General features: G+C 39.3%; 4 protein-coding genes across 4 annotated transcripts; 2 read left to right on the top strand and 2 right to left on the bottom strand.

Annotated features, from left to right (window-relative positions):
- Window positions 1–29: 29 nt before the first annotated feature.
- LOC116119761 (endoplasmin homolog) lies at window positions 30–4,658 on the bottom strand. The gene is made up of 15 exons (XM_031405690.1): window positions 4,578–4,658; window positions 4,367–4,487; window positions 4,112–4,265; window positions 3,946–4,026; window positions 3,662–3,773; window positions 3,428–3,554; window positions 3,195–3,333; window positions 2,756–2,864; window positions 2,456–2,664; window positions 2,145–2,360; window positions 1,890–2,055; window positions 1,458–1,599; window positions 1,188–1,338; window positions 671–1,075; window positions 30–503 (listed from the first exon to the last, which is right to left on the bottom strand). Exons 1-15 carry the CDS (start codon window positions 4,642–4,644, stop codon window positions 222–224), a joined length of 2,481 nt encoding a protein of 826 aa, XP_031261550.1. The 5' UTR covers window positions 4,645–4,658; the 3' UTR covers window positions 30–221.
- Window positions 4,659–12,831: 8,173 nt separating this feature from the next.
- Window positions 12,832–13,462, top strand: LOC116119762 (the record flags this gene model as incomplete). The annotated part of the gene is made up of 1 exon (XM_031405691.1): window positions 12,832–13,462. A coding segment is annotated over one exon (399 nt), but the record flags the coding sequence as incomplete, so codon positions are not given.
- Window positions 13,463–15,167: 1,705 nt separating this feature from the next.
- LOC116119766 (E3 ubiquitin-protein ligase CIP8-like) lies at window positions 15,168–16,535 on the top strand. Its single transcript, XM_031405694.1, has one exon. It carries the CDS (start codon window positions 15,206–15,208, stop codon window positions 16,277–16,279), a length of 1,074 nt encoding a protein of 357 aa, XP_031261554.1. The 5' UTR covers window positions 15,168–15,205; the 3' UTR covers window positions 16,280–16,535.
- A 1,999-nt stretch (window positions 16,536–18,534) lies between these two features.
- LOC116119763 lies at window positions 18,535–22,097 on the bottom strand. The gene has a single exon (XM_031405692.1). It carries the CDS (start codon window positions 22,011–22,013, stop codon window positions 18,885–18,887), a length of 3,129 nt encoding a protein of 1,042 aa, XP_031261552.1. The 5' UTR covers window positions 22,014–22,097; the 3' UTR covers window positions 18,535–18,884.
- Between the last annotated feature and the right edge of the window lie 777 nt (window positions 22,098–22,874).

Here is a 22,874-nt window from a genome sequence, read left to right as displayed (position 1 = left end):
AAAACCAATTGTGACCCCAAAAGCAAAAATACAAACATCAGAAGTCACGCAACTCATCATTAATAAGACGTTAAAAAAACAAAATTCCTGCTGTTTATGTTTACATATTTAATCTACGATCTCGAGTTTAATTTAACCAAAGTTTAGAAAACTTAAAATGCATGTTGCAGTGCTTTTGGGTTCTCTAAAGAAACTGGAATGTTGCCCATGCTTCAGGCAATCTACAACTCATCCTTGACAGCTGAAGGCTCTGTATCCACATCATCTTTAGCACCTTCGCCTTGGCTGTTGGAACTAGTTGAATCTTCTTTTGTCTCTGTCTCAATCTCCACCTCCTCAACATCATCTTCCTCCTCAACTCCCGCTTCAGGACTAATGTTAAGGCTAGACTTCACTGAGCTGTAAATTCGGGAGGCAAAATCTTTCGGATCACTGAGCAAGAAGCCACTCTCCATGAGTGCCGTCTGGTAGATGAGATGAGCTGTTTGTTTCACACTCTCATCCTGAAAAAAAAAGCCCAATCAGTGCTAAGAACAGAAATTCAAGAAATCTTGCAACTAAATACTTTTCAAAAACAATTAATCAACCTAGCACAGCAAGGAATATTCATCCAAGTGAAGTGCAAATATAAGTGTCATTAAGAAAATGCGAAAAATTTTATGAAAAATACCTCAGCGCTCTTCACAACTCTCTCCCGAAGCTCTTTGATAATTGGGTGCCTTGGATTGATCTCAAGCACCCTCTTGCCCCGCATATATGCTTGCTTGCTAGCATCAGATAGAGTCTGAGACTGCATAATCCTCTCCATATTTGCACTCCATCCATACTTTGATGTCACAACCACACAGGGTGTGTCAGCCAAACGGTTGCTTATCTTCACATCATCAACATTCTCGCTGGCAAGAGTACCCTTCCACCACTTGGTGAGTTCCTTGAATGACTCCTTAAGTTCCTTATCCTTGGAGTCTTTCCCAAGTTTAAGACCCTCTTTGGATACATTCTGGAATTTTTTGTCTTCGTAATCCATTAGGTATTGCATCAGGTATTCATCAACTGGATCTGTGAAGAAAATAACCTGGCAACAATGCAAACGAATAGTCAAATATAAATAAAATAAATAAATAAATAAATAAAGCAACAAGAAAGGTACATAAAACATTTCAGGAGCAACCAAATCATTCCCATACCTCATAATTCTTCTTCTTAAGCCCCTCAAGGAATGGAGATTTTTCCAACTGTTCCTTGTTGGTGCCCGTTATGTAAAAGATATCCTTCTGCCCGGATTTCATTCTTGAAATGTATTGGTCCAGTGAAGTCAACTTGCCATCCGACTTTGTGCTGCAAGGAAGTACAAATTCCATGATTGATCTCTCTGACAACAGGATCTTAGATTCAAAAACAGCATGCTGCCTTGGACAGTAATGTATGATGATAAACTCATAAATAAAAACAAATACCTCTCAAATCTGAGGAGTTTGGCCAGTCGATTCCTATTAGCTGCGTCCTCAATGATACCAAGTTTGATGGATTTGCCAAACTCATTCCAGAATTTTGTATATTGACCCTTCTTCTCATCATCATCACTGGATTTTTCAACATCTGCGTCACCATCAAGATTAAACATCAGCACAATTTCCAGTAACCATTTTAACTGATACCATATAACAGCAAAACATAAATCATAGAACAGAAAAAAGGCAGTTTGTTTTGCTTTAGATAGTCATAAAGATTTAACCAGAAAGCCCAGCCTGCTCACGAAAATTAAATTAATGCAATTTGACTTGGCAATAGGTATGGCTGACACTTAGTTTTGATATAATGCACAAGGAAACAACAAAAGGATAACCCCATGTTATATAGGAAAAAGCTTTAAACAAATTAGAGTTTACCCTTCTTGTCTTTGTCAGTGGACTCATCAGGATCCTCCTCAGCGATTTTACGGATCATATCAAGGGCCTTGCGAATGAGTTTCTTCTTGATTGTTTTCAAACTGTTGTGTTGTTGAAGCATTTCTCGTGATACATTAAGTGGCAGTGTATCAGAATCAACGAGTCCCTGCACAATTTGAGAACCAGTAATTAAACCACTTTTATCTCAATTTTGGAGAACCAATCCCAGGGAACATAGCAGAGACTTAGTTTTACCTTCAAAAAGCTCAGATATTTGGGTAAAAGCTCATCAAATTCATCTGAGATGAAGACTCGTCTAACATACAACTTCAAGTTGGATTTGTTGGTGTTGTAATAACTCTCATACAGATCTTGAGGTGCCTTTGGAGGCACAAACAAAACAGCCTTAAACTCTACATCACCTTCAGCAGTAAAGTGACTCCATGCTAAAGGTTTCTCATCACTAAAATCCTGTAGAATTAAAATTTGGCAAACTAATTCAGAATTTAATTCTCCAAAATCCTATGATTCTCAAGTACCACACAGTTACAAAATATGTACAATACCTTGGCTAACGTTTGATAGAATTTGGTGTATTCTTCCTCTGTCACTTCCTTTGGATTTCGCAGCCATATAGCCTTAACATCATTCAGGAGCTCCCACTCATAAGTGGTTTCCTTTACGGTCTTTGTCTTTGGCTTTTTCTCAGAATTTTCATCTTCATCTTCATCTTCACTTTTTTCAGTCTCTTCTTCCTCTGAAGAGCTAGTTTCAGCTGTTTGTAGCAATAGAGTAACATAAGCATAACACAAAAGCAAATATATATATATATAATAAAACAAAAACTTAGCGATTTAAGTGTGTACTTTTTTCCTCTTCCTCGTCTTCATCTGAGGGAACCTCCACATCCACCTCTTTGCTAGCCCAAATATAGATGGGGAAGTTGATAAATTCAGAATATTTCTTCACCAAATCCTGCAGAGAAAGAAAACAAATTAATCACGAAAAACAAAATGCAATGGGGAAACAATAACCCTTAATTCCTGTCATCCATGTCAACATGCTAGTGCTAATTTCCAATCAGTGAGCAGAAACTAGGGCAAAAAATAAGAACGTTTGGTGCATATCCATTGGAAAAAGATGCATTAATATCAAGTAGGAAAAGTAAAAACGTTTGTAGCCCGTGGAGATAAAAACGTGGTTCCATTAAATCTTCGATGACAATGAACATTTCTACCCACTAAAAAAAAGAAGAGTAAATGAGAAAGTTAAATGTACAAAGGTCAAATTTGATGAAATACCCACCTTCAACTTGGACTCCTCCAAGTACTCCCCAGCTTCCTCTCTAAGGTGTAATCTAATCTCAGTTCCGCGTCCAATTGGCTCATTCCAAGTATCCTCAGAAATTGCAAATGCCCCATCAGCCTTTGATTCCCATACATACCTGAGGGTCAAACAATTAGCAAGACCATCATTTGACAAAAACATAAGTTTGGAGTATCAAATTTAACATATCAAATCAGTGCAAAAATGCTTACTGTTTGTCATCATTATGTTTGCTAATAACTTCAACATAGTCAGCAACAAGATACACAGAGTAAAAGCCAACACCAAACTGCCCAATAAGATTGAGGTCTCCACTAGACTGCACTTTCTCCACAAATGCTGCACAAAAAAGCAATAATTATACTTAATATTGCTCAACACTGGGCTTTATAACAGTAATGCCATATTGTCAAGCGAATAAATCTAGCGTTCACGAATAAATGTACCTGAAGTTCCAGATTTCGCTATGGTTCCCAAGTTCTTGATTAAATCCTCCTTGGTCATACCAATACCTCTGTCACGAATTGAGAGAATTTTCTTCTCTTTGTCTAACTTAATCTGTGTATTTCAAAACGAATCAAACAAATCAAATAAGGTCTCTACAATTATACTAAATCCACTAAGTATCTTAGCCTATAACTGTAAATTTAGAAGGTATTATTCAAAGCTACACAAGATTAACTTAATCTAACTAGGTAGTAAGTATCGCTATGTTTGATTCGACAAAAACCTGGATCTCAAGCTTAGTGTTGTCTCCTTCACCCAAAACCTCTTTGTCTGTTAGGGAGAGGAATCTAATCTTGTCCAGCGCCTGAAATTCAAAGAAAAAATTCCATTAAAATCTCAGTGAAAATGCATCAAAATTTGAGAAACTTATTATAGAAAGACATACTTACATCAGAAGCATTGGAGATCAACTCTCTAAGGAAAATATCTTTGTTGCTGTATAGAGAATTGATAAGAATGTCCATGAGGCGAGACACCTCAGCCTGGAACTCAAATTTCTCCGCATTATTACGAAGCGACCTCTTCGAGATCGACTCCGCTTCCCTAATACCAAAATCAAAACCAAAAAATACATTTTAGTAGCATGCCACGAATTGCAACGAGAAGAAACACACACACACAAAAACACAAAATATAGTACCAACCTCTTCACTACATCAGAATCTGTCGACAAACCGTTCGGTACAGCACCTAGCTTTTCCTCCACCTTTGGAGGATCCGCTAGTTTATCAGATTCATCTTCTGCTTTCGCCTGGAACTTTTGGCCTAAACAACCATAGATCCAATGCCAAATTAATTCAGTAAGTTCCTAAACACAAAATTAGTTTCCAGATCCATAAAAAAACACTAGCTTACCTTGATCTGGGATGAGAGCGATAAAGAAAAATAGAATCAAAAGGGAAGGGATTGTCCACCTCCTCATGGTACACTTGCAGCTTTCGTTTTAGTAGCTTTAATCAGTTACAATCTATCTCTCTAAATAACCCCTTCGGCATTCCTTTCATTTTATAGTGTGGTGGAAGCGACTTCGCTATTCCGAGTTAAACGCCATCGTGGATGATCCGACGGTTTACAATTGTTAATTGATACGTGGCGAAATGTAATTGGACTAGTTTGTTTCCTCGACGTGGAGAATTTAAGTGTGTTGGACGGCCCCACGAGAAGACTAAGAACCGGAGTCAACTTAACCAATCTGATTGGCCGATCTTTGCCAAGATGGCTGATCTGACGACTATTATTTATTTGTGAACGTGGCAGAATTTAGTTGATCCATTCTCTATTTAATGTGTGGATTCAACTATACAAGATTTCTAGATAATTCCACGGAAGTGTTTGGGTCCCAGGAATAGGATATCCGTAGTTCATACTCGTCTGCTCTTGGGCCAAGGTTGAGTTAATGCAGGTTTGTGAACCGAGTAAACGAGATGTTCTCACCCAAGCTTTAGCAAAATTAAAGTTCCCACCCTTGGTTTTATAAATTCTAGATAATCACCCTTAAATTATTAAAAAATCTTTTAATATAATGGTCAAAGGGTAAAATTATCATTTGAAATATGTTAAATTTGAAACAAAAATAAAAATTTTAAAACAACCCTCCACATCTCAAAATTCTCTCCCAAACACCCTCCCTCTAAAACTACTTCTCTTATGTCGCTTCTCTCTCACTCCCTCTGCCACAACCTCACATTTCTCTCCCTAACCGGCAGTTGCACACCTCTCTCCCTCACTAACCCAATCTGGCCAAATCAGAAGCCGTGATTAATGCATTTATTGTCCACATCACTCTCGTCTTTAATCCTCTAGCGAAAGAACACTCTCGGCGTCGGGGAGCAATCAAGTGGGCATCCAATGAGTAGCAGACGACGCAAAGAGAAGACGAGAGTCAGGTGGGCACGACACGAAGCAACGAGCAACAATACCCAGCAAAGTCACGACAACACCAACCACCAAAATCCGAAAGACACCGCAAACTTGTCGTGATGCATTCACGAGATCGACTGATCTTGAAGTTTGGTGATGCAAACGCGGTAGAAACCAGGAAGACGCGGTCGGCCCAACCACTAGAGGTAGGCGATGGACTGGGGATGGTGGGGGCTATAGTTGGCCATATTTGGTGCAATAGGCTGGATGGGTTGGGATTTTGTGTTGATTTGGATCCATGTGAGCAAGTTCAGTCAATTGTTCAGGTTGCCAAGTATTACAATGATCTGTATGAATTGATGGAGATTTGCTTTGGTTTATAAGGTGTTGAAGCAGGTAATGTCGTAGTGAGGCAGGCATAGACTAAATGCGGAAGAGAAGATTTAATATTGAAAGAAGAAAAAAAAAAAACTAAAAAAGAAAAAGAACAAAAAAGATATATTGTTTATGTTTTGAGGGTTGGTGACAACTATTTATCAATTTGGTTGGATGTTGATAGTGGTTGGGTGATGGTGGTGGCAATGGCAGTGATAGTGGCTGGGTGGCTGTAGATGAGGATGATGCAAAGGTTGAAGATGAGGGTTTCATTGAAATAAATTTGAAAGTATGGGACGTACTCTTGGATTTACCTATCGTGGTTAGTGGCTGGAAAATCAGAGTAATCAAATGGCTAAAGAACAAGGGAAGTTAAGCTTCTTTGGTCTAATAGTGGAGACCACGACCACCTAAGCAATTGCTTAAAATTGTGTTATTTTCTTCTCCCATTGTATTCACTGCTCTTTGCCTTTTAAAATAAGCAAGAATTTACAAATGTTTAAACACCCACGTTGCAGATTTGTGGCATGAAAATAGCAACAATACTAACTAAAAGCAAATAAAAATGAGCCACTTGAAGACCAGGATTGAGCTCTATAATTATTAACTGAAATGAAACAAACAAACAAATAAACCTTATCTCTCTCACCAACGTATACCCATGTGCCATTGTATCATTCCCTCCCGCTTAAAAAGTGCTCATGTTCTCAAAAGCGAGATACATATACTGCTGCTGAAGGATCTCAAGGACTTCCCACGTCGCCTTTGAAGGTGAACACCCAGCCTAATGGACTAGAACTTCCTACGTCTTTCCCTTCATTCTTCGCTCAAGTATGGCAAACGGATAAGGAAAAGGATATTCGACACTAATGTTGGGTAGCTGCTGTTGGATTGTTACCTGAGCACCCAAATGTTTCGTCAACAAAGATACCTGGAAAACTGGATGGATACAACTTCCAAGTGGTACCTCTAATTTATAAGCGACAACTCCGATACGTTGAACGACTTGGAAGGGACCGTAAAACTTAGCTGCTAGCTTGTGTGACTGTCGTCGAGAGACTAAAGACTACCTATACGATTGCAACTTTAAATACACGTAATCGCCAACTTGAAATTCTCTCTCCTAGTGCTTTGAGTCATAAATTTTTTTCATCCTATTTTGAGCTTGAGCTATTTTTTCCCTGGCTTCTCTCACAATAAAATCTCTTTAAATGAGTTATTGCTCCACAGAAGCAACCTTAGCAGTGCTTGGAACATATGTCAACAAGTTTGGTGCTTCTCTTCCATAAACCACTTTAAACGGTGTTCTTCCAATTGTAGAATGAAAGTTAGTGTTGTAACAAAACTCTGCCTAAGACAACCACTTATACCATTTTCTGCGGCTGAGAACTTGTGAAACAACGAAGATATATCTCTAAGGTTCGATTGACTACTTCGATTTGACCATCTGTTTGGGGATGATACGCCGAATTGAAGTTAAATGTAGTTCCGTTCAACCTAAATAGTTCTTTCCAAAACATGCTGGTGAATGTTGGATCATGATCACATACGATAGTTTTAGGCAACCCATGTAAATGAAAAACATTGTCGAAGAAAACTTGAGCAACTCCAGTGGCGGGGTAAGGATGGGTAAGAGCCACGAAGTAGGCATATTTTGATAGTTTATCAACAACTACCAAAATAGTAGTTTTTCCATTTGAATTTGGCAAACCATCGATGAAGTCCATTGAAATGTCCTCCCAAATTTTGGTGGGAATTGGGAGCGGTTGAAGAAGCCCTGTTGCCAAAGTTTGTTCTACCTTGTTATGCCGACAAACCTCACACTTTTGAATAAATCTTCTAACCTGTCCTCTTAAACCCTTGAAATAAAAGTTGGCTCCACCTCATCTTCTAGCACCAACAGTATGAGATTTTGAGTTTTTAGGTTGGAAGTATTTTCCTCCCGTATGGTTTTGAGCCAATTAGGAACTAGTTAAGACAATGCTAGAAATGTCACATGATTTTCCCTATCTTGGTTATTGGTTTCTTCCTCCTTTTGGGAAAGCACATCTGCCACAATGTTTTCTTTTCCTTTTTTATACTCCACGGTAAAGTCGAAGCCCATGAGTTTAAATAGCCATCTTTGTTGAGTAGAAGTAGTGATCTTTTGGGACCATAAGTGTTTCAAACTTTGATGGTCAGTTTGCATAATAAATTGTCTGCCAAGGAGGTAGGGTCTCCATTTTTGGACTGTCATGACTAAAGCTAAGACCTCTTTCTCGTAAGTTGAGAGGAGAAGATGCCTCCCTTGCAAGGCATGACTGAAAAAGGCAATAGGCCTTTCTTGCCTCAAGACTGCACCAACACCAAATCCTGATGCGTCGCATTCTACGATAAACTCCTTAGAGAAATCAGGAAGTGTAAGAACTAGAGCTTGTGTCATAGCCCTCTTGAGAGTGTCAAAAGCTTCCTCGGCCACCATAGTCTAAGTGAAATTATTCTTCTTAAACATTTTGGTAAGGGGGCTGGCAATTCTACCAAAATATTTACTGAATTTGCGGTAGTACTTGCATAAGCCAAGGAACCCTCTCATTGCCTTCACAGTTTCGGCTTGGGCCAATTTAAGATAGCTTCAATTTTTTTTGGATCTACACCAACTCCCAAATTAGAAATAATATGGCCAAGGTACTTAACTTTCCGTTGGCCAAAATGTCATTTTTCCAATTTCACTAACAATAGGTGATTTTGTAAAATGGAAAATACAATTTCTAAATGTTTAATATGATTAGTCCAATTCTTGCTATAAATTAGAATATCATTAAAAAAAAAAAAAAAAAGCCAAGAACAAAATTTCAAAGATAATCTTTAAATACCTCATTCATGAGAGATTGGAATGTTGATGGAGCATTGATCAACCTGAGGGGCATCACTAAAAATTCATAGTAACACTGGTGTGTTTAAAAGCTGTCTTTTCAATATCTGACGGATGAACTCGAATCTGATGATAATCGGATTGTAAATCCAGTTTGGAGAAGAATTGTGCCTCGTAAAGTTCATCAAGAAGCTCATCTATTACTAGTATTGGGAATCTGTCTTTGATTGTGATTTTATTTAAGACCCTGTAATCCATGCACATTCTCCATGACCCATCTTGTTTTTTTACTAGGATTACTTGAGATGAATATGAGCTGTTGCTTGGTTGAATTGCTCCAGTGTTCAGCAAGTCAGTCACAACTTTTTCAATCTCTGTCTTTTGGAAATGCGGGTATCGGTAGGGCTTTGCTGACATAGGATTAGAACCTTCTTTCAGAGGAATTTGATGGTCATGTGCACGAATGGGAGGAAGTCATGTTGGTTCTTTAAGAACTACTTGATGCCTTTGCTACACTTGTCGCATCTCAGATCGAATGACGGTGCTCTTGATTCCTTGAGGAGTAGCCTCCACCATGTGTAGGAGAACCCCATGTCGTTGTTTTCATGTGGCTTGTTCAATTAGGTGGCTGTTGAAAAGTTTGTTTTCTGGAAGCAACTCTCCTTGCAATATTACCTCTTTTCCCTCATATCGAAATCTCATTCGCATCTTTGAAAAATCCCATGTTATAGGCCCTAAGGTTGGTAACCATTGGGTGCCATGAACAACATCATAGCCTTCTAAGTGAAGCAAATACAAGTCAATAGTGAGAGGAGTGTTTTGTAAAATTACCTGCACTTGATCACACCTCCCTGAACTTGTCAAGCTTTCTCCCAAAGCCACTATCACATTAAACTTCCCTTTATGGTTTAGTTGTAACCCTACACTATCTACAAAATCTTTGTTCACAAAATTATGGGAGCTTCCTAAGTCAATCAAAATGAATGTAACTCTATTGTTGATTCGTCCTTTTACTCTCATGGTTTGTGGGTTTGGGAAACTAGTCATAGCATGGAGAGATATGGCTGGTGTGTCTGTTGGTGAAGGCTCCTCGGTCTCCATCTCCACATCTTCATCGTTATCGTCAAGGATAGCCTGAATGGAAAATAGTCACTTACACCGATGTCCTGGCCTGAACTGCTCATTGCATCGAAAAGAAAGGCCTAATCTTCTTCGCTCGTTCAGTTCCTCCCAATTTAACTTCTTGACTGGAGGATTGGGGGTTGTGATAGTCGGGGGATATGATACCGTCCAACAAGTTTGCTAGGCGGAAGAGTTTTTCGTCGGGTCAGAAGTTTGGCCTCATACAAACGCGCCAGACTGATGGCAGAGGATAGTGTCTGTGGCCGATTTGCTTGGACCTCAGTGCAGATAGAATCCTTGAGTCTGCTTACAAAGTAGCTGACTTGTCGTTTAGTTGTAAGGGAACCCACCTTGGCTAACAATCGTTCAAATTGATTCTGATATGCTTGAACCTTCCCTTGTTGTTGTAACTTTACTAACTCGTTGAAAAAATTGAAAAACTGATTTGGATCGTATCTTGAGTGGAGTCCTTCTTTAAACTCTTCCCAAGTGACAACCTGTTTCTCCTATTTGAGAAGTTGGTACCATAGTTGTGTGTCATCTTCCAAATAAAAAGAAGCTAGCGAAACTTGATCATTGATAGGGGTGTCATGGAACATGAAAAATTGCTTTGCACGACTTAACCAGCTTGTGGGATCTTCTTGGCCATTAAATCTGGGAAAATCCAATTTAATGAATTTTGGTGCATATGTTGTTGAGGAGTGATTGCTGTTATTATTCCCGTGAGCCGCTGCTGAAATTTCTTGGGTAGATGAGGACTTTCCCTCTTTGTGCAAAGACATTTGTTCGAACTTTGTATTCAGCTGCACAGAGAACTCATTTAACTGATTAAGAATAGCTTATTGATCTCCTGTTAAGGTCTGGACCATCTTTTCTAGCTGCTCCACTCTCTGGTCCATGCCTGTGCTCTGATACCACCTTGGGATGTACTCCTTGGACTTACCTACTGTGGTTAGTGGTTGGAAAATCAGAGTAATCAAATAGCTAAAGAACAAAGGAAGTTAAGTTTCTTTGGTCTGATAGTGGAGACCACGACCACCTAAGCAATTACTTAAAATTGTGTTATTTTCTTCTCCCCTTTTATTCACTGCTCTTCGCCCTTTAAATAAGCAAGAATTTACAAATATTTAAACACCCACATTGCAAATTCGTGGCATGAAAATAGCAACAATACTAACTGAAAGCAAATAAAAAGGAGCCACCTAAAGACCAGGATTGAGCTCTACAATTATTAACTAAAATGAAACAAACAAACCTTATCTCTGTCACCAACGTATACCCATGTGCTATTATATCAAAGTAAAAGATTATTGCTCTAATTCTACTAATTTGGAGGTTTAAAATAATTTGTTAATTTATTTGTTTTTGGTAATAGCATTTTCTATACTTTATCAAAACCAAAAAATCATTAACAGTGTTAACCTAGGGGTGAGAATCTGAAATTTATGAAACTAAGGGTGAGAACTTGCCATTTCGGTAAACATTGGGCGGGAACATTTTCTTTACTCTTTGTGAACCCATTCTTCTAAATTAGACAGTTAGTTGGCTGAGAATGAGGCCGATGCCCGAAAGTGTAACAGTCCACATCACGAATAACATCACTTTGTATAATCGATCATATGATAGGATATAAAAATTGTAAATACGTAACTGAATAGATATTTTAAATTTTTGGGCGTATTGACTGGGCAGTCCTTGTGAATCATCAATTGCCATAAATAAAACCAACCAATTCGTGGATATTTCGTAGTAGGTGGGATGAACGTTCTTTTTGCGCCATTGTTCCAGTCAAAGTCCATTTGGTCAGTCATGCAGCTTTTGTGAAAAATCAATGTGACTTTAGTGGAAGACTAGTAACAGTGCTTCAACCGGTAAATACTGTAGTAGCTTAAAGTGTGATTAATTTAATTATTGATTAAAGTCACTGGTTGAAATCCATTGAATTTAACGTGTTTGTAAATGTAACGTGGACATGGGTACAAGAGCACGTTAAAATATATATATATATATATATATATATTCACACAAATCCAGGAGCGCAGAGATCACGACATCAATGAAAACTAGCCAAAATGCTATGAATTGTAAAACCCCATTTGGATTTGATTTTAAAATTTAAATCTTGGTTGCCTTTAAAGCCTATCGAGGACGAGGAAGACCCAATTTTCTTTACCTGAATGAAGAGTGACATCCCAGCAAATTGTTTTGATTATATATTTAACCTTAAACTAATTGCTAAAATGATGCTGTCAACTTATGCACTAACAACATAAGATAAATATAAGATAATAGTCCATGCTTTCAAATCACAATCATTATTGTGTTAACTCATGATTATAGTAACAGGAAGAGACTTTAAGCAACGGCTAAAGCCTTTTGGGATTTGTTCACGTCTCAATTTCATTCTTTAGACCAAATCAAGACAAATGTTGCGTGGCCGAAATCACAACGTCCATCAGGGGGACTATTCTCATATTTTTTTCTAGCCTTATTATCACTGTACAACTGTGGAAGATACATAGAATAGATTAATAATTTACGCGTGCATAACGACGTCGCGTCCTCATAAAAATATTTGGGTAATAAACAAAGGGATAATGATAAAGCCACGTCTGTGAGTTTTCAAAAGTGAGTACACGTGGCACTAGCTCTTTGGACTGTCAAAAATCGGCGGGTGCATGACAAATAATAGATACCTTCTACTTTCCCTTCAAAAGAAACACCCAAGAGGCCAAGAATGAAGATAAGCTCAATAAAACCAGAGCAATCCAACCACCCCATTTTCGTAATCTGAAACCCACCACCCCGACATTCCCAATACAACTTGGTATTTAATCCCTCTCGATTTACATTTGCAATCGCACATACTCATTTATGTCACTGCTAAATTGATTCCCCTTAAATAGCCCAATTTGTTTTCTCATTTTGCAAACAAAACAGACAGTCAAAGAGAGGAAGAGCGTGACAGATATGGCAGTATCTGATGCCGTGATTGGGAATTTGACGACGATCTACATAGCAGTTATAGCAGGAATCAAGGCGTACGGACTGGTGTCTGGACGGAGCTTCAGTAGTGGTTTTGTGCTGATTGCATCAACCACGGTAGTGGGTGCCATCTTGATTGGAACGCTGACGTGGGACGTGTCACGTAAAGCCACCTATGTAATTACTCGTGATCATCACGTGCACAGCCACGAGATATGCAAGGGTGGCATTTGCTGGCACGGTGTGGCGGTGAGGTCACCGGCATCTCAGGTCCGGTTCCGGCTGCCTCAGCAAGTTCCGTACGGTGCTCTATAAATAAAAAAAGGATCAGGTTTAATATAGTGTAAGATAGATGTATATATAGAATATGTTTTTGGGTGGTTGGTGTTCGTTGCCGAAGCCACGAGGTGTTTGCGTTTTTGATTGAGAGGAATAAGGATTATTATATATGTATAATTATAAGATATACGGAATGGAATAAAGTAAGTTTTGTGTATAAATGAATATGATGACGCAGAAAGCATGTTTGTTGAAGCTTTTATTTAACCCTCCAATTTTGCTTTAAATTAAATGTGTTTAGTGGATAACGAGAGATCCTGTAAATGGATACGGCCAAGGGTTAAGAGTTGATGGTCGCTATCTTCGAGGCATGGCCAATGCTGAACAAACATATGAGCAATTCAAGAGTGGCAGTGGTGCGGTGAAGCTGATGCTGAATTTTTCAATTTTCATTACCCAGTTGGCCTCAAATTTGGTATTTTGCTTGTAAAGGGCGGGCTGAAATACGCGGTGCTTCCCGACAACTGCCACGGTTGTGTATTCAGTTAATTGAGCTGGACAACTCTTCACCACTTGATTGCCTATTTTATGCTAGATCTGTAAAACAGATAGAATAAATTGGATTTTAGAGGTCTTGGCCACAAGGCTAATGGTTTAACATTGTGTATTTGTAATCAACCATAAACAATGGGATTTTAATCTTTTACTTGACCTGGTTGTATTATGAATAACACAAATAAGTTGAAGTTAATTTGTTGTTGCTCCATGTCCAGGACCGTAGAGCGTGGAAGAGTCTTAGGATCATTTTTCATGTGGTACGTATTTTAGTAATTAGCCACCTACCCCACGATATTTTTATTTTTTCAATTAAGTAAATGACATGTTCCCACCAAGGTTTAGCGAAATGGCAAATTCCCACCTTGTTTTATAAATTTCATATTCTTACGTTTAAATTAACAAAAATCTTTTAATTAAATGGCTAAAGGGTAATTATGTCTTTTTATCCAAAATTTCTTACAAACCAGCTCTTCCTCAATTCCAGCACCACCAACCCAAAACCATCCCTTTGCTGCAAAACCCACACCATCTTCCAACTACCACAAAACCCCAACTATGTGACTTTTCATCTTCCATGGCCGCGCGACTTTTCGGCTAGCCTTCAATGCCAACCTGCCGGCACACCCTACCACCCACACTTTAACCCTAGCACTCGCACCTCTTGTCGACCACCCTAGCACCTCGCAATTGTTGCACGTGCACGTTGGGGATGGAGGTCACTGACTACGACCTTTTGTCAAACACGTATGCGAGATGGCAAATGTCGAAGGAGGGAGGCTCGAGGAGCGTCGACCACCGGGAAAAAACTAACAAGCCCTAAACACTTCTAAAGTAACCTCAATCGAACTCCAAACAACACAAACCTCCAACAATTTTAAACCCCAATCATCATTTAACTCAACCAAACCCTAGAGAGAGGCTCTTCAATCAACGGTGAAAAAAGGGTGAACAGGGTTGAGAAATATAGGGGTTTTGGAGTGGGCGATGGAAAAAAGGTTGGTACGTTGCAACAAAAAAGGCAAAACCCAAATGAGAATGGATGGTTTGGAAAGGGTTGTGGTGATTGTTTGGAATGAGATGGTACAAGAGTAATTTAGTAATAACACTTTGTCATAGCTCTACAGTCACTAACAATGTCACTGTAAGGGTAGGAATATGGAATAAATGAAACAATGGTTGGAAAATTACCATTCGCTAATCTTTGGGTCGGAACATGTCGTTTGCTCTTTTCAATTTGACTACTCCAACACAAAGTCACCTAAATTCATATCAAATCAGCCACCCTTCATCACCGTACATCTTCTTATCAAATCATCCAACGCCTGCGGTTCATAGGCAAACAACCGCCTTAATAACATCCTACAAAATTTCTTTTACAATTTGACACTCTCTCCCCTAGTCACCGTAAATCAAACTCCCCTGACTTTCTTCACTCTTTCCTCACCAAAAAGATATGGCTGAATCTCCATCTCAGACGCCCTCACCGACGACACCTACCGCCTTTTCCGATCCTGATACGACACAGTATTGGTGCTATCACTGCGAAAAACGCGTCTCTATAGAAACCCTAGCCAATCTTCCTGATGTTGTTTGCCACGAATGTAAGAACGGCTTCGTCGAATCAATCCCCGCTCCAACCTTCTCACCACCAACACTCACTCCTGATCACGTCGACGATCCTTCTTTTGGATCCCAGTTCCTTCAGGTCCTCCGTTTAATCGCGCATGCCGCGCGTGAAGAGGACGTTCCTCAGCAACAAACTCAAGATCCCCAGTCGGAAGAAGATTTTCTTCGAATTGAGCTCGATGGATGGGAAAACGATGATGACGATGACGATGCGAATGAAAACGAACAGAATCAAAACGACGAGGAGGAGGAAGACAATGAAGACGACGAAGACCATGAAGGAGGAGGAGAAGATCACTCTGATAACGAGAACGAAGAGAACAGAGAAATTGATGACGAAGAAGATCTGAGACGAAGGCGACGCGCAGAACTCCGTCTCCGGATCCGAGACTTCGCGACACGAGCAAGAACCGGACGCAACCGGATCCTGGACTGGGCTGAGATTCTGATGGGCCTAGAAGACAACTCAATCGAATTTCGCCTAGAAGTTCCAGAATCTGACCGTTACATAGGTAATCCAGAGGATTACGTGGACGCCGCTGGCTATGAAGCTTTGCTGCAGAATTTGGCAGAAAGTGACGGTGGAAGGAGGGGGGCCCCACCTGCAGCAAAATCAGCTGTATTGGAGTTACCGACGGTGGAGATACTGTCGGAGCAGGAGGCAATTGTATGCGCAATATGTAAGGACATGGTGAATGTTGGTGAAACGGCGACGAAGTTACCGTGTGCACATTTGTATCACAGGGATTGTATTGTGCCGTGGTTAGGTTCGAGGAATTCATGTCCAGTTTGTAGATTCGAGTTGCCAACTGATGATCCGGAGTATGAGGAGGAGAGGAATAAGAGAGTTAGTGTCAGTGGAGCTTCAGTTTCATCCGGAGAGAATACGAGTTCGGGTTGATATGAATTGGTATCCTCCGAATTTATGTGATTTTCATTTTTATTTTTAACTTCTGGTTTATGGACTTTTGGCTTTTATTTGCTTGTGAATTAAACCAAGTGACAATTTTTTTTTTTTTTTTTTTTTTTTTTTTTTTTTTTTTAAAGTTTACTGTCCATATATATAAATATTAGCTCAATATGGGATGTTTAATGCTCATGTGCAACCCAATTCTATACTGACGATTGAAATAAAAGCATAGGAGGCATTGCATTCATTGGAGAAGTTGAAGTATGCCCCAACATTGGAACTGGAAATTACTAGATGTGTACCATTTTTCTTAGTTTAGTTTGAGACCGATTTAAGTTTGCAAGTGTCATGGTTTTTTTTCCTTAATTTATAGTGACTGTTATGCCTCATTATTTCCTTCAAATTTTTACACATTGGAACATTTAGAACTTGTAGTTTTAAGGGTAATGTATGGTATGTTTTGAAATCATCGATTTTAGCTACTATTTTTTATTTGGTTTTATTTACTTTTATATGCATAATGCATGGGAAAGAAGAACAGGGTGGGGAATATTTTCAATTGTTGATAGAACTTTAAGAGATGGCAAGGTGGTGGTTGCTCCTGCTGGGCAATTTTCTTTTCAATGGAAACCATCAGTTGGCTCTTTGCACATTTTGGGTCTTTCCTTTGCATCTTGCTGTGTGTATGTGTTGTAACAGTTTCCATTCTGGAAGTGCTTTTACTCATGCTGCACTATATCACGGGAAATTGTGTGTTCTTGGAATTTGTGGTTTATCTGTTTTATGATTATGCAGCTTCTTCACCTTGTAGGTGCATGTCTACCATATCAGGCCTGCTTTCTGTAGCTGTTTCTTATGTGGTTATATCCGTACTCCTCCCATGGATAATATACGGTTGCATGTCTAGCTTATCAACCCACCCTCCTAAGATGGATAATATTCTTAATCATCATTGGTTGTGAACTAGTAAATGGATGTATGCCATAAGCTACATTCTATTTTGTTTCAGACAAGTCTTCCTTTTGCGATTTTTTTGTTGGTGGAAGTTTATTTGTTCTCTTTTCTTTTTTTTAGTTTAGAACGTTTTATGAACACTTTTTGAACTCCTGGATTTGCATTAGGTGTGTTGAATGCATTTTTTTTGTATAAAAAATATATGCAATCTAGTTCATAGTGAACTTGTGCAGAGGATTGGTTAACAATTTCACAGATTGCTTTCAATAGGTATATGTCTGTGTTTGAATGATTTTGAAGTATTTGCTTATAGCATATTGGTTAATTTAGTTTCATATTATATCTCCTAAATGATAGATGCTTAGTGAAAAACTTTGTATAGATGGACTAATCATTTTTAACGGGCAAGCGCATAACAAATTATTTCTGCTTTTGGGGCTTATGCTATATAAAAAGAAGGGTCCTTTTGTTCTTTTTGCTCAGGGGTTACTTTGCCTTGTTCAGTTCAAGTTGAATCATTATTGAAACTTGCTGAAGTATTTGGCGCCATGGGTACTGTATGGAAGTAGAAACCAATACACGGTTTATTTAAGAGAACTGAAAGTAGTGTGATGTATGTTTATCCTTTAGATTAGTGTTTCCTTGCAGCTGCAGCGTGTTTTGGATATTCAGTTGGCTTTTAATTATTGTGTTTTAGACTCCTTTTGCCTTTCAACCATGCTATCAAATCAATTGGTTGTCTGGCAAGTTAACGCCTTTTCTTTTTTAATAATTGAAATTGCTTCTTTTCCGTTTAGCACTAATATTGAAATGCGAGAATTTTGATTAAATGTGAACAAGTCAAAAAGGGCGTAAGTTAAAAGTGATGATTTGGATGAAGATGAGGCCACCAAGGTAGTAGTATCCCAAGAATAAAAGCTTTCCTAGATTAAAAAAACATTTGTTTGTTCCCACTTCTACATAATTACTAGAATTTATAAGTTTTCTCTTCGCTGGACCTTACTTCCAAGACATATCCTCTTGAATGAAGCTGTTTGATTCTTTGCTTGACGTCTTGGAATATCCTGTGCCCAGAATCTACTACAAAGCTTATGTGTTGTGCTTTGCCCTCAAAAATTCAAAATAATAGTGTGTTCGTACATGTCAAAAGGAGGACTTACAATTCAACTGCCAACAGAAGAATGTAACTGGTGTCAGACCCAGACGCAAATCTAGCCAACTGGTTTCCAACCACAGCTTAACTGAGATAAAATCAATTACATTGTAAAATATAAGCACCACTGACCAGCTTCTTTAAAATTTCTGTGATATATATGGGAGAAGTTACAGCTACATCATGTACCATGCCTTCTATGTTTGCAATGGCCTTCTATAAAACACAGAAATGAAAAATTAGAAAATAAACCAAAGTTAAAAAACAATTAATTAAAACCTAATTCTTTCCTTCAGCAATTAATCTCACCAACTATATTACATTCATAATCCCCACCTTTTATTCAGTTCTAATTCCCCTCCCGTCCCGTCAAAGCCAATGGGCTTACTCACTCTTCTCAATTACCTTGGCAATGCGAGCATCAATCAGCTTGATTGGCTTTATGATTGATTGCCAAGGGAGGAAGGAGCAATGATAAATATTAACTTCCTATTTCCATGGAGGCTGCTGCTGATTTCTATAATTATATGGGTACGCTTCCCACCCACTATCAGGTTCCTTCCTTTTCCCACCAACCCCAGAACTTGACGACGGTTGCGAGCCTACCCTTAAATGCTCCTCCATTGAACGGCCTTGACCAGGCATGAAAAGCTGTCTCAGACCAAGCGAGTCCCTATTTCCTCCCTCAACTGGAAAACCAGAATTCAGATCAAAGTTAGGCCGTGAAGGCCCTGCCCCATTTAATCCAGAAGGTCCACTGCTCGGGCTCATCATGAATGGCGATTGGGAATAAGATGGCGGAACAGCTGCTGCAGAACCCACAATCTGGGGCACAACAGGGGCTCCTCTTGAATCCACCATATAAGGAATTGAGCTTGCTGGTCCATACATGGGCGAAGAGTAAGACAATGTGGTTGCAGCTGCAAATCCATTGTATCCCAAAACAGGGGAATGTGTGTAAGACACTGTAGGACCCAATGCCAAAACACTTCCAGTCCTTGCCATATTAGTATCCATGGCATTTTCAAGTGCCTTTCCATTTGACAAGGGTGCAGCCTGAGGAACAAAACCCTTCCTATTGACTTCCACTCTGGTTCCCATGAGAGATATAACAGGCTCATCTGATTTAGACACTGCCCCAAAAGCACTCACATTTTGGGGAAATTTACCATGATAGAGTCCTTGATCTGAAAAATCATTCTGCAAATATGGTCTGTCATTCAAGTCAATGTTCCTCAGGGAAGGCGGTTGCATGGATGACGATGAGGATGCAGGAGATGGACTGCGATGGCCATTCCGGTTGTAATGGAACCGTCCATCCATCCTCAGATCTGTAGGTGGAGCATCACTATCATCACTGATACGATTTAAATCCAGCTTCAATCTCTCTGATCTTCTTGGACTCACATCCAACGAAGATTCTGCAGAATGGAGACCAGATGAAACTGGAAGTGGAATCTGTTTCTCTGCAACTACATCAACAAGTTTATCATCTCCACACTCAGCCACATTCAGATCAATTTCGAGGCAATCTGGCCTCTGTTTTGAACTGTTGCTGATTCCCCCAATAGTGAGAGATGTTTTCTCAGAGTCAGAGACTCTTCGAGGGGATGCACGACGAAAAGCACTAGTAGCAGCAGTTCCTTTCCATCCAAGAGTCCCTTCAAACTGCAGAGGGGCCGCAGGCAACCCAGGTGCTGCTACTGGTCTAGAAGCTGAAACCACAGAAACAGGGGTCGACACAGGATTAACTAGACGTTCCATATCATCTGAACAGACCTCTTGATTCAGATCAAAATCACAAAGGGCTTTAACTTCTGGTTCATGAGCAGCTTCAGTCACCTGAGAGGACTCCATGTCAGCTATACCATTTTCTCGTTCAGTTCCAACATTATCTGAATTAATTACATGGCCCTCACCCTCAGGATATGCCCCAGCAGAATAATTTTGTCCAGTTGGCACCTCATTTGGTGGGACCTCGTTAATTAGATCCTGCTTTCCATTTATAGAATCTGGGCTATCTGGCCGTCTAAAGCCACCATCTGAAATTTTCTCAGAAGAACTGAACGACCGATCTCTATAGTCTACAACTTCTCTTTCCACTTCCTGAGCAACTTTTCGGGCAACTGCTAAGGCATCAACTATGCCATACTCAAGTTCAATATCAGATTTCCGTTGATTATTCACCTCAGGACTCCGGCTACCCATTGACGTTTTCGAAAAATCACAATCATTTCTTGAATCAGAACCTTCATCACTAGTATGCTCCTTATCATCATCAATTGCACCAATTCCTTTTATTCTTGAAAAAGAAGTCTCTAAATCCTTGTGTTTTCCATATATACACTCATTACCCGATGAATCCTGCATCGCATCAGAATGACATTCATCATCTTCACCTGTTGTCTTCAACAACTGTCTACTGTAACTATTTGCAGCAGGCATATCATCTCTCCCACTATTAAGCTCGGATACAAGCGTTCTCACATCACTGAGTGCAGTAGCTTTTATATGTAATTCATCCTCTTTGTTGTCAAAATTGTTTTCTAGAGCGGATTCTGTCACAATCTCACGAGCATTTGCGACATCCGCACCAGAGGAAACAGTTCTAGAGTCCACTAAATTAGAAGTAGAGGCACCCACCGTCACACGGAATTTGTCTGAGAAGCTGCTCACCTTTTGGGTCTGCTTTTCATCATTAGTGAACTCATTCATCTTCAGATCATCCAACTGCTCTTCATCATGGCTTTGTTTTGGAACTGGAGAACTACAAATCTCAATGCACGAAATCCCTTCAACTGTACTTATTGGGGATTTCTCTGTGATTAAAGTACCTTCTAGAACTGAATTGTTTGACAAGACAGATGAGGTCAGATGATCTGGAGGTTTATCCTCGATGTTAGTTTGGTCCAAACTTACGAGAGAATGTTGCTCATTATTCTGGGTTTGGGTCTGAACCTCTTCTGCCTTTTCCTGTCTAAGACTTTCTGAATTTGATGGCGAAATTTCTGCTCCACTATTTTCTTCTTTAAAACTAGCTTCAGTAGGAACATCTAATGCGGAACATTTTGACTGACTACTTTCTTCAACATCCACTGAACTGACTGCAACCCCCTCAGTATGACAAGGCCCAACACTATCAACATCATGGTCAACTGCATCACTAACTCTACCCTTCTTCCAGCTATCAAATAGTGCTCTGGCTCTATCCTGAACCTGAGAGCTACCGTGGTCAAGAAGACTCTTGACAGTAATCCAGATCCCAGAAGAAATAGAACGCTCATTGTCAATATGTAGCTTTTCGAGCGCTTGCAACATTGCAGTAATTGACTCTTCTACACCACTTTCATTAGTCTCATTGCAAAACTTTTGAGCATCCTTCAGCCACCTATTAATAAACCATAGTCCATCTAATTTAACAAAAAGGTCAAGACAATCTCTGCTCTCAGTAGCAGCAATAGCATTTGCAATAGCAGCCCACTGCCTGGTTCCATCACCAATGTTCTTCACAACACTATGTTTCTCCTTCTGCATTACATTGATTAGTTCCTCAACTCGTGACAGGTCTGTGAGACCATCCTTCATCTTGGTCTTTGAAAAGAAATCTTCCAGTGTCATTGTGCCTCACATACCATGCTTCAAAACAATCCCAAAGGTCAATATGACATGCTAATAGGTTTTCTTTCCATCAAATGCTGCAATCACCTTCCGGGTCATTATTGAGATACCCTGCATGACATAACAACATGAACTGCCTAAGCATATACACAGTCACTAATAATATTTTTTTTTTTCCAGTACATACAACAATAAAGGAACCAAGAACCTTGAAAACAAGCACTGCAATCAGAAGCTCAACCAATCACTAGCTCATTAAGAACAAGTGCGTATGCGTATTGACTTGAGAAAGGGCAAATCATACATGGTCCTATATTGATTCTTAAGCATAGATATATACATGATAGATTGCAAACAGAAAAATGATGAAATGGACGTAAAAGATATGGCCCATGTATAAGTAACAAACATGAAAATATAATCATGTGCATACAAAAGTATTTCCAATTTTTGGTTTGGCAAAGGGGGGCAAGTATTCCAGCCTTTAAACTATACTAATAAGATATTTGGTTTATATTAAATAATAAATCCAGAAGTAGATTAAGGAGTATGACAAGATACTTTTTGCATAGAATCTGGATAAAAGTGCTTGCCATGCTTGAATTGAGAATCTAAAATATATTGCTAGAGATAACAATCATTCCTACTTATAGAATAACAAAATCCGTCAATGCAGCTGTGTCCATAAAACTGAACATCTGACCATTATGAGATTACTAAAATTGCAGTAGACAACAGTATGGAATGTTAAAAGGTGGTGAACTCAGTAAAAGTAGAAACTTCAAAAGACATAATCTATCAGAGAACTCCAGTAAATTGCCAAAAATCATTTATGAAAGCAGTAAGATGTGTTATAACATG

This window comes from Pistacia vera, unplaced genomic scaffold (genome assembly GCF_008641045.1).
Source record: "Pistacia vera cultivar Batoury unplaced genomic scaffold, PisVer_v2 Contig905, whole genome shotgun sequence".
In the NCBI taxonomy this organism is placed as follows: Eukaryota; Viridiplantae; Streptophyta; class Magnoliopsida; order Sapindales; family Anacardiaceae; genus Pistacia; species Pistacia vera.
Note: the sequence above shows the minus strand (reverse complement) of the source record. Positions and strands in the feature narration are given on the sequence as shown.